At 38.1% G+C, this 12678-nt stretch overlaps 1 protein-coding gene across 1 annotated transcript in view; it reads left to right on the top strand.

The window, feature by feature from the left end:
- The first annotated feature begins 10579 nt into the window (after nucleotides 1-10579).
- The window catches only part of SPINK1 (serine peptidase inhibitor, Kazal type 1), a 7139-nt gene continuing 5040 nt past the window's right edge, over nucleotides 10580-12678 (top strand). The window contains exons 1-2 of the mRNA XM_010850478.1: nucleotides 10580-10692; nucleotides 12395-12426. Coding sequence (XP_010848780.1) covers nucleotides 10638-10692; nucleotides 12395-12426 — 87 coding nt within the window. The 5' untranslated portion in view covers nucleotides 10580-10637. The remainder of the gene's footprint in view (nucleotides 10693-12394; nucleotides 12427-12678) is intronic.

Here is a 12678-nt window from a genome sequence, read left to right as displayed (position 1 = left end):
CCATAGTGGCTGTACTAGTTTGCATTCCCACCAACAGTGTAAGAGGGTTCCCTTTTCTCCACACCCTCTCCAGCATTTATTGCTTGTAGACTTTTGGATCTAAGAGCATAAATCTTTAAAAGTTCTACTACAAAGAAAAATATGTGCAACTTTGTCTGGTGACACATGGTAACCAGACTCACTGCAGTGATCATTTTGCAACATGTAAAATGTCAAATCACTAAGTTCTACACCTGAAACCAATATAATGTTGTATGCCAATTATACTTCAGTAGAAAAAAATCATCTCGATTGATAACAATACAATAATTTTCCTTTATTACCCCAACGGCAAATACTTATCACTTGCCTTTCATGCATTGAATACAGAAAGGCTCTATAGAGGGTTTATGACATTATTTTCTTGCTACTCTGGTAAATGATTAAAAGAACTAGGAATTTTGAGTTTGCAGAAATTAGTATTTAAGAAATAGACTCACAGATATAGAAAACAAACTTATGGTTACCAAAGAGGATAGCAGAGTGGAGAGGGGAGAAATAAATTAGGAGTTTGGGATTAAATATATACAAATATTTGCACACTACCATATATAAAATAAACAACAAAGATTTACTATACAACATAGAAACTATATTCAATATCTTGTAATATTCTATAATGGAAAAGAATCTGAAAGAGAATAAACATTTAAATGTATAACTGAATCACTTTGCTGTCCACCTAAACCTCAGTACTGTAATTTAACTGTCCTTCAATTTAAAAAGAAAAGAGTGTGTAGATTGAGCCTGATAGTTGTCTTCAAAAGTCTATATTTGAAACACATTATTTCCAATCTTAAGACCCTTTTTGAACTCACGTCTACTTTCAGGAACCTATTCCCTACTCTCTTTAGAGCAAAAGTTCTTCAAATGTATGTCATTCTCTTCATTTCCATTTTCTCACATTCTCTTCACTTTCTAACTTACTTTGAATGTAATTTATATAATCCCTTCTACCGGCACCTAACACATAATAAGTCTGCATAAGTATTTGGTGAATTAAAAAGTACATCAGTTGTAAAACTTCAATGTACTAAGGAAGTGGTGAGGTTGAGGCACTTCCCCATCTGGTTCACCCCACATGAACTGATACGCTGAGTGTCAGCTAAAGGACAGGCACAGCAAACTGATCCGGTTTACGTACAGTGACTTGCATGCTAAGTCACTTCAGTCATGTCTGACTCTTTGCAACTCTACAGACTGTAACCCACCAGGCTACGCTATCCATGGGGTTCTCCAGGCAAGAATACTGGAGTTGGTTGCCATGCCCTCCTCCAAGGGATCTTCCCGACCTAGGGATCAAACTTGGGTCTCTTAGGTCTCCTGCATTGGCAGGCAGGTTCTTTACCACTAGTGCTATCTGAGAAGCCCCAGTTATACATATACATGTATCTATTCTTTTTTCAGATTCTTTTTCCACATGGGTTATTATAGGACACTGAGTAGAATTCCTTGTGCTGTATAGCAGGTTCTCATGAGTTATCTCTTTTATATATAGTAGTATGTATCCATTAATCCCAAACTTCTAAGTTATCCCTCCCCCTACATTTCCTCTTCAGTAATAGGTTTGTTTTCTAAGTGTGTGAGTAAGTATGTGTGTGAGTGTGTAAGTGCGTGTGTAAGTTTTCTAAGTGTTTAAGTGTGAGGACAGAGTTTTTTTTTAAAGAAACTTTGGAATATCTCATGACGGGGGGTAAGACAGGTAAATTTTGTGTAGCAGAGTAAGTAAGAGTATAACTTTGAGTTGGAAGATAATTAACAAGATTTTAGACATGATTATTAGAATTTAACACATGGAGTGAGAGAAAGGTAACGATCCTCTAGTCCACTGAAGTGGTTAAACCATCCTGCAGTAGCATTCCAGATAATTCCCTTTAAAAAGCACAAAGACAAAATGGAACCACCCTGAGGAAGAAAAACTTGAAGCAATATCAAGTGCGAATAGTTGACAGACTGGGTTGGCTCACAGAAGAGGACATTCAAAGTGAACAATAGTCATTATTAACAAACATTTGGAGGATCAGGATGTGGCAAAACAGAACTGACCTGAGATCAAGCAGTAGGATAAATAGATGGAAATTCCAGAAAAGGTTTCAACTCCATAGAAGTAACTGCCAGTCCCTGTCACCTGAAGTGTTTAAACATTGGCACATGCCCACTGTCAGACAGATGAGATTTAAACATCAGATAAAGAGTTAGAACAGATGATTCGTGTCTTCCCCAATCCCGTGGAGAACATGATTATTCTAGAGAACAGTGACAAACCCTGGAAAGTCATGTTGCGATAGCTAGCTGACATTTAGTTCACCCTACAACTGTACTGTTACAAAACAGCATTCAGGTTCCCTACTTTTAACTATGAGACTTTTATGATGTGGATCTGCTGATGATGTTAAAACAACCACTTGATTGGAATTCTGAGGAATATGTGAGCTCAGTACCGTGTTGACACCTATAAAACAAGGGTGCAACCCCACTGCCTTCAACATTCTTTGACTACAAAAAAAGAAACCCAAGAAAGAGAAGAATATTTTAACTCCAGTTATATTCTTAGTGGTAACAGATAAAGACCTATTTCAGTGAGACCAAAGTAATTGGAGAAATAGCTCAGGGTGGATTTTCCATGGCCACAGGATGGGCCTGTACAAAGTCACGAAACATTAGGCAATAGGAGAGATAAGAGGGGAAGGCTGCCATCTACTGCCCACCACAGTGAACAAAGGTGTGCATCTGTGAGGGGCAAGCAGGTATTGTAGAGAGAGAAGAACACATTAGATAAAAAATTCAGTATGGTATCTAAGCAAGAACAGACAGAAGATAATAGGGACCAGAAACTTACCCACAGTGGTTTCTGGGCAATGGTTTGCAACAAGGGTGATATGGCATGTGATAGGGGAAAGTGCTGGTTTCAGTAACTGAAAACAGATTGATTATCCACAAATCTATGTTAAAAAAGACTGAATCTTGACATCTATCTACATCATCTATAAAAATTAATTACAGTAGATTGTAGAACTTCTAGAATTATATAGAATATCTTCATAATTTTTCAGCAGGCAAAACTTTCTTAAACAGAAGACTCTCCCCCAAAAAAGAACACTAATGATAAAGGAAAAGATTGCTAAGTTGGAACCTGTTAAGATTAAGGACCTTTGTTCATCGAAAGATATCACTGAAAAGATGAAAATGTAAGCCACTCAATAGAAGAACATATTTGTAATACATGGATCAAAAGGAAACCGAAGCTGAAGGAGTAAAGAAACTTGAGCGGTTGTCAGTGGCAATATTAAATTAGGAACCCAGGCCTCCTAAAGCTTAAGCTAGTGCTAACCATGTCACTATACTCAAATGCTGAAGCAACTGTTTCAAAGTGAAAAGTGGGACATAAAAAAGTGCATTAGGAAGAACAAACAGGAGATTTGAAGTCATTTGTCAGATATACACTGCGTGTGTGCTCAGTCACTCAGTGTCCTACTCTTTGCAACCCCATGGACTGTAGCCTGCCAGACTCCTCTGTCCATAGAATACTGGAGTGGGTTGCCATTTGCTCCTCCAAGGGATCTTCCCAACCCAGGAATCAAACCCCATTTCCTGCATTGCAGGTGGATGCTTTACCACTGAACCACTGGGGAAGCTCCAGATATATATTATATAAATATACATATGTATACATACACACATAGATATATAAATGTATGTACACATACACACGTGTATATATATCAGTTCAGTCACTCAGTTGTGTCTAACTCTTTGTGACCCCGTGGACTGACGTGTGCCAGGCCTCCCTGTCCAGCACCAACTCCCAGAGCTTGCTCAAACCCATGTCCATCGAGTTGGTGATGCCATCCAGCCATCTCATCCTCTGTTACCCCCTTCTCCTCCTGCCTTCATTCTTTCCCAGCATCAGGGTCTTTCCCAAAGAGTCAGTTCTTTGCATCAGGTGGCCAAAGTATTGGAGCTTCAGCTGCAGCATCAGTCCTTCCAATGAATATTCAGGGTTGATTTCCTTTAGGGTTGACTGGTTTGATCGCCTTGCAGTCCAAGGAACTCTCAAGCGTCTTCAGAACCGCAATTCAAAAGCATCAATTTTTTGGTGCTCAGCCTTCCTTATGGTCTAATTCTCACATCCATACATGACTACAGGAAATATGTGTATGTTAGTATTTGATCTCTGTGGTCAGAAACATGATAATTGAAATCTTTGTGCCTTAGTTTCCTTACTTGTAAAATGGAAATAATAATGCTATAGGGTCTTTAAATGATGGAAATAAAGTACCACAGTGCCTGGCATAAAGATTTGGAATTTTTTAGCCACAATGATTATAATTATAGTAATGATGATGATCTAATTTTTTTTAACTATTAAGTGATAGGTTTATGAACTTCTATGAGAGATTAAAGAGGAGGGGGAATCATAACTAATTGAATCAAGGACCATAGATATTTTAGCCAAGCTTTAGAGGATGGGTACAAAATCATTGGTACCTTTTAAGAGAGTAAGCAGTATAAAGAAAAGAAGAGATCATTTAAGAAAAATCAGAAAGGTCCATGAGTTGTGAAAAATGAGATTTAACAGTTAAGATGCAGCTAAGTCAAAGAAGTCTTCAAGTGTCAGGTTAAATATATGAAGCTGAGTCTCTCCAATTTCTGTAATTTTTATACCAGTCAAACCTTGAGAACAGGATGTGAAAATTAACAGGTGCTCAACCAACATCCCCATTCCAGCCAATACTCTCAGCACCCATTACAACAGTTCTTTTAAGGTTTGTCATCGTTCTTTATTCAGGTGCATAATTAGTCCTTGACACAAAGGACAGTAGGTCATAGTACATTTGATTGAGTTCCTGATAATATACTGATGGATATGTACACAGAGAAGTAAAGTGAAGGAGGGACTGACACAAGGCTAGGCCATGTAAACACATTAAATATGACTAACAGTCTAGAACAGTAGCAGAATTGTTCCAACCAGTGCTCATCCCATCCTTTAGGGCACATAGTATTTATTCTAACAGTATTTATTCTGTCAAAACATTGATCATAAGAAGCTTAAATGTTTTACCATTATTCCAATCCATGGAAAAAGAGTGATATTATTACCAGTTAGCGATTATTATTCCAAGGGAGATGAAAGAATATTTTTGCACAATATTTATTTTTCTAGGTTTATTTTTACTCAAACCAAATATCTTATGAAATACATTTTTGTAGTTAAAGAAAATAATTTCCCCAGAGTTCTATCACAGTTGAAACAGCAGTGTTGTAATTAGAGCCAGGTTTGTCTCTTCATGTCCTCTTCGATTTGTGCCTCCAAAGAACCATCTCCTATCATAATTTAGGGCAGTTTCTAACTAGAATTTGACCCAGGTTCTTTTTTTTTTTAATTTAAATTTATTTATTTTAATTAGAGGCTAATTACTTTATAATATTGTATTGGTTTTGCCATACATCAACATGAATCCGCCACGTGAATTAGAAAACAAGATTGAATGGAGTCCATGGGATTTCATTGTAGTAAAATGTTTTTCAAATTGCAAGTCAGGACTGGTGAACTATGAGATAGGACAGAATAAAATGTACCAAGAACCATTGTGTATCATAAGATTATGTTTTATTTCTTAACAGTCTTACTTGTCTATGACATACATGTGTGTGTATGTATATACTAGACCATAACACAAAATCTGTGTTTTACTTTGGGTCCAGAGTCAAAATGTCTATTAATCAGTGTTTTGGAAAGAGCCTGGGCTTTGGCATCAGATGGTTCTAAATCTGAATGTTTTACTACTGCTATTATTATCTAAAGAGTTTCTGTCCCAGGGCGATCAGGGTTGATGCACTGGATGACCCTGAGGGACGGGATGGGGAGGAAGGTGGGAGGGAGGGTCAAGATGAGGAACACATGTACACCCATGGTAATTCATATGAATGTATGGCAAAAAACACCACAACATTGTAAAGTAATTAGTCTCCAATTAAAATAAATTTTTAAAAAAGAAAAAAAGAGTTCCTGTCCCAAGTCAATCCTCTGTCCTCAGACTACTTGTGAAACCGAAGAAAAATTCCTTTTCTATTAAAATTCAAATATTAACAGCCCCAACCCTTTATGGTGGCTATTGGAAACTTCTTATTAACAATAAAACTAATGTTTAAATTATGATTTGAAATGAACAAAACTTTACTCATTCAGATGATATTTATAAATGCTTAGCCTAAACTCCATGAGAGCAGAAATCATATGGATTTCCTTTGCACTCAAGCCAGACTTTTTAAATAGCAAGGCTCTATGAATATGCAATTATAATAATGGCTGAGCAAATAAAAGACTAAAGAAGCCAGTGAAGGACTACTCTACTGCAGACACTGGAGTAAAAATGAACAAGGCATAAAACTGAGTCTTTAGGAAAATCAGATATATACATGTACTACTCAACTTATGTTTTCAGTAAATATTTATTTAGAACCTACTCTTTTCCAGGTACTTTGCTTGCTACTACAGTAAACAAAACAACAAAATTTGCTCCCTAAAGGTGAAGAGATATTACATAATAATCATAAAAACAGCTATAGAATGGAAGTTAAGTGCTATGCAGGGTATCAGGAAATAATAAAATAACAAAAGTTAATATAGACACAGAAGAGAATTAGGGAATGCTCAGAAAAGCAGCTCCATGAGAAAATGTAGCCTGAATCTGAAGCTTAAAAGCTAGATGCTCCCCCACGCCGCCCCCCTTCAAGAGAGAACAAAGAAAAGACCAATGTAGACTGAGAGACTGAACTAGCAGGAAACTGATGGGAATAAAGTAAGAGATGTAGACAGGAGCCAAGCCATTCACATCAACCTTTCCTAGGATGCTGAACCATGGGGAACTGGAGCACCGCATGATCACGCATACACTCTATAAAGATCACTGAATTATCCTATGGAGGGTAGCTTGGAAGATGAAATAACAGATGTTGTTGGGAAACTACCTGAAAGAAATTTCAGAATGTCAAGGTGGAAATGATTGCATCATCTTAGATAGGACCGTGTAAGGGAATGAGAAGTGTCCAGAATTGAGGTTATTTTGGACACAAAGTCAAGAAGAGACCTTGGAAATGAATTAAGAGTGGAAGATGGCACATCAGGTGAAGGTGGAGGAAGGCATCAAGAAGAACACTTAGGTCTTGACCAAACAACTGGAGGAAAGAGAAGCAATTGGGAGGCTGAAGAGACAAATATCTGTGGTAAATGATTAAAACAGTAGTATAACATTAAATTTGAAGTGTCTATAGGATGTTCAAAATTTTCAGGAAGGCACTTAATATCTGGTATGAAGATCAGAGGAGAGATCTAGCAAAGAGATACATATATGAGAAATATATACAATTTTACATATGCAATTTAAATAAGGTAGATAAATGTGCTCACCTCAGTTCAGTTCAGTTCAGTCACTCAGTCATGTCTGACTCTTTGGGATCCCATGGACTGCAGCATGCCAGGCCTCCCTGTCCATCACCAACATCCAGAGCTTACTCAAACTCATGTCCATCAAGCTGGTGATGCCATCCAACCATCTCATCCTCTGTTGTCCCCTTCTCCTCCTGTCTTCAATCTTTTCCAGCATCAGGGTCTTTTCAAAGGAGTAAGTTCTTTGCATCAGGTGGCCAAAGTATTGGAGTTTCAGCTTCAGCATCAGTCTTTCCAATGAATATTCAGGACTGATTTCCTTTAGGATAGACTGATTGGATCTCCTTGTAGTTCAAAGGACTCTCAAGAGTGTTCTCCAACACCACAGTTCAAAAGCATCAATTCTTCAGTGTTCAGCTTTCTTTATAATCCAGCTCTCACATCCATACATGACTACTGAAAAAACCGTACCTTTGACTAGACGGATCTTTGTTGGCAAAGTAATGTGTCTGCTTTTTAATATGCTGTCTAGACTGATCATAGCTTTCCTTTCAAGGAGCAAGCATCTTTTAATTTCATGGCTGCAGTCACCATCTGCAGTGATTTTGGAGCCCCCCAAATAAAGTTTCTCACTGTTTCCTTTGTTTCCCCACGTATTTGCCATGAAGTGATGGGACTGGATGCCATGATCTTCGTTTTCTGAATGTTGAGTTTTAAGCCAACTTTTTCACTCTCCTCTTTCACTTTCATCAAGAGGCTCTTTAGTTCTTCTTCACTTTCTGCCATAAGGGTGGTGTCATCTGCATATCTGAGGTTATTGATATTTCTCCTGGCAATCTTGATTCCAGCTTGTGCTTCTTCAAGCTCAGCATTTTTCATGATGTACTCTGTATACAAGTTAAATAAGCAGGGTGACAATATACAGCCTTGACGTACTCCTTTCCCGATTTGGAACCAGTCCATTGTTCCATGTCCAGTTCTAACTGTTGCTTCTTGACCTACATACAGATTCTCAGGAGGCAGGTCAGGTGGTCTGGTATTTCCGTCTCTTGAAGCATTTTCCACAGTTTGTTGTGATCCACATAGTCAAAGGCTTTGGTGTAGTCGATAAAGTAGAAATAGATGTTTTTCTGGAACTCTCTTGCTTTTTCAATGATCCAGCGAATGTTGGCAATTTGATCTCTGTTTCCTCTGCCTTTTCTAAAACCAGCTTGAACATCTGGAAGTTCACGGTTCATGTACTGTTGGAGCCTCGCTTGGAGAATTTTGAGCATTACTTTACTAGCATGTGAGATGAGTGCAATTATGCAGTAATTTGAACATTCTTTGGCATTGCCTTTCTTTGGGATTGGAATGAAAACTGACCTTTTCCATTCCTGTGGCCACTGCTGAGTTTTCCAAATTTGCTGGTATATTGAGTGCAGCACTTTCATAGCATTATCTTTTAGGATTTGAAATAGCTCAACTGGAATTCCCTCACCTCCACTAGCTTTGTTCATAGTGACGCTTCCTAAGGCCCACCTGACTTCACATTCCAGGATGTCTGGCTCTAGGTGAGTGATCACACCATCATGGTTATCTGGGTCATGAAGATCTTTTTTGTATAGTTCTTTTGTGTATTCTTGCCATCTCTTCTTAATATTTTCTGCTTCCTCATTCCACCTCTGCTTAATATCTTCTTTTTCTCCATAACGTTTAGTATAATCTGATATACTTTGTAATTATTTGATTACTTTTTTATTCCCTATCTCTCTCAAACTAAAATGTCATGGAAGCTTCATGAGAACAGTGATCCATCACCATAGATTAGTACAGTTCTTTTTTTTCTTTTGAATACAGTTAACATACATCATTACCTGGGAGGGTTTAAGATTTCACCCTGGTTGGAAGCTGACACGTTATTCTGCCACAGTTAAAGGCAGTCTGACAGAAGACACAGACTCCTGACTCAGAGAAAAGAGATGTAATTATTCAATAGCAATAGCCAGAGTCCCAGCGTTTGCTCTGGTTCCTCAGGCCCAGCCTCCATAGCGTGACACGAAGAGGGCCAAGGAAACATACAGAGAAAGCACAATGTGCTACAAGGGAAGGATGCCCAGCTTTTAAAAATCCCTAAATTTTTTCAAGGGCACTATGCCTGGAAATTCCCTGGTGGTCCAACAGTTAGGACTTGGTGCTCTCACTGCCATGGCCCAGGTTCAATCCCTGCTTGGGGAACTAAGATACCACAAACCATGTGATGCAGATACACAAAAAAAGCATTATACGTGCCTAAACTTTGCCCTAGTGAGAGATACTATCTTATACCCAATGGCAAACAAACCTGTCCTTTACACCAGAGAGAGAGACTATTCTACATTCCAAGGCTATTTCCTGTAGAAACACTCTTGAAAAGATTGTTTGAAACACACGCAGTCGATGTCTCTACCCATAAGACATGCAGAAAGATGAGAAAGAATTGAGAATTATCTCCCCAAACCACAAATCGTTCCAAAATATACACAAGGCATATTTTGGAATGAAAGATCAATTCTTTGAGGTAGGTACTGTTATTATTTCCATCCCCAGGTGAACTACTTGTCCAAGGACATAGAGCTGGTAAGAGTCTCTGGTGAGCCCACTCTACCTTGGAGTACACACACACCTTAGGAAAGAGAGTCCTCCTTACCTCTAACCTGGCCCTCTGTCAGCTACTTTAGGCTTTGTGAATGGGTGGCAGAAAAAGACAGAAAACAGAGAAAGAATTTTAAAAGCTGAAGAAAAAGAAGCAAGAATGGAATTTTTAAAAAATATTCATACCTCTTATACACCTAGAATTACAGAGGACAAGAACTTTTGAGTTTACCTTACAGATGAGAAAACCAGAACTTGACCATGGGCTTTCTCTCCATAGTCAGAGGAAGTTAGGGCAAGAACCAAGTAACCACTAGTAATCTCTTCCTGACAGTCTTTACCTTGCACGTTTACCTAGGAAGGCCTAGGGCATTCCTCTCCTACACCTTTCTTACACTGGTGGTGTGCCCCAAACCTGGAGGACAGGCTATACTACGGAGTCAATCAATAACCAAGGAGATCTGTGATGCAGAGCAGGAGGTGGAGACTGGAAGCCCACGCACACTATATGGCCCTTCCAGTCCCAGGGTTCCAGAGCGAAGTGTAAGTTCAGTGCAGTTTTCGACTGAGCTCTAGAACCAGCATTTCAGCCATGAAGGTTGCAAGCATCTTTCTCCTCACTGCCTTGGTTCTGATGAGTTTATCTGGTAGGTGTCGTTGCTTATTTTTCTGATTTGAGTAAAACCTTTTTGACCTGTTGCCTTATTGAGCACATTACTTTCAAGACTTAGAGTCTACTCTTGGACAGATCTTTTGGTTCTAGGGAGGTGAAATAAGATCAGTAGATGAGAATTATATATCGAAAGAGGGATTTTAACATAACACAGGAAAACAATTTTACTAGTGCTCAGACATGAAATTTTTTTTTTTCAGGTGATGAAGCTGACTCTTCAAGAGATATGGTAGAAAAATGAAGGGATCATTTCAACATCAAGTACCCTTCTAACTCTGTACATGTTTAAGGCCAATTTACAAATTTTATGTTCTCATGGAATTGTAGAAATAGGTTACAATGGTTTCCAGTTATTCAGTGTACAGGGCAGAGTTTAAGAATTTGACTTTTGACCTACAGAATAATTTTAGAAAAAATATTCTTTTTGAATAGATGGTATTGTATATCTTCAAACTGTCTTGATAATGCTGAGAGATGATCTGAACCCCCAGAATCGGCATCAGCTTCCTTTTTGTCTTTGGAAATGGATAACGTGTTAAATTTTTTATCAGATCTAGCAAAGAAACCAAATCAACACTTTATGAAAAAAGGAACAATGCTGTTTGTTGTATTTGCTAAATATTTATGGGAGTGGTGGTCCCTTTTCCATTTCTCATGCATATCAATTAATACAGATAGATGCCTGTGTGGTGATCACCTGCTCATTAAATCTTAGACTCAACTAGATTCTAAAATCCAGTGGGATTCTCACCACATCAGGTTCTGACTATTCCAGGGACCTTCTTTTCCAGGCCTGTGAGTGTCTTATGCCTTTTCAAAACATTTAGCTCAGGAAAACTACCTCCTTACCTAGTTGACCTCAGAGATTGTTAATAACAAAATCAAATCTGACCAACATTTCTTCCTTTAGAAGAAGTGACTAATACTATCAAATTAGTCCATCTTCCCTACAATGAGCTCCCCCAGAGTCACCATATCCTACATAAACGTGATGTCATCAAGACCTGCTATTTTCTGGAAAATGCAGCATGACAATTTTAAGTATCTACCTGTAAATTCAAAAAATGTGAATTAAACTAATAGCACAATGCAATGGACGAAAAGAGGTCTTTGGGAACCAAAGTTTGAGTTGTCAGAAGATTCCACTTTTTTTAGTATCACTTACAAAAGAAGACTTATGTATAAATATAAAAGTTAGTTTTGCATCATAAGACCTGGTAATTGCTAGTGTTAACTGTTTTACTGGTTATAGAAACTCTCCATATCTTTATCTATAAACTTAAGATAGATACTTACATTTCCTACATCAATAAACAAGTTGCTAACTAGAATGTCAGTGAGTATTCAGAAGGTATTTGCTCTGTGCCTGAGACATCTGAAGCAGTAAGTACATCGTTTTTATTTTCAAGGAAACAAGTCAACTTGTCTTAAATATACAAAACTTTTGTCCTAATCAAATTTTTGCTTAATTTTTTTGAGGTTTCAGAAGGCAGGCTGTGAGTGAACAGCAGTGAGATGTCCTTGAGGAAAAAAGATGGAAATAAGAAGGGCTAGGTGGTGAAAGAGGCCAGCAGAGAAAACATAGACTTAAGTGGAAGCAGAAATTTCTGAATGAGAATACATCTGTCCTCTCCCATTCAAGACTCAACTTCACATGTCTGATTTATGTTTTCCAGATAACAGTGGAGCTAACATCCTGGGAAGAGAGGTAGAGACAATTTTGTAATTTTTTTTACCTCCGGGGCTAGAAGTGTTTGTTCCAACCAAAGCGTAGTCTAACTCACCTTTCAATTTAGCCTCAAGTTAATACAAGGAGTTTGAACACTGGCAAGGCTTAACCTACTAAACGTGGGTAGTGATTGTAGTTCCCCACAGGTGCTTATGTTGAGGGACAAATTCTCAGATACACAGGCAATTTCTGTGTAGTCGTATTATGTTTGCTGTAAAGGGGTTTTTATAT

This window comes from Bison bison, unplaced genomic scaffold (assembly GCF_000754665.1).
Source record: "Bison bison bison isolate TAMUID 2011002044 unplaced genomic scaffold, Bison_UMD1.0 scf7180017864291, whole genome shotgun sequence".
NCBI lineage: Eukaryota > Metazoa > Chordata > Mammalia > Artiodactyla > Bovidae > Bison > Bison bison.
This window is presented reverse-complemented; position numbering and strand designations above follow the sequence as displayed.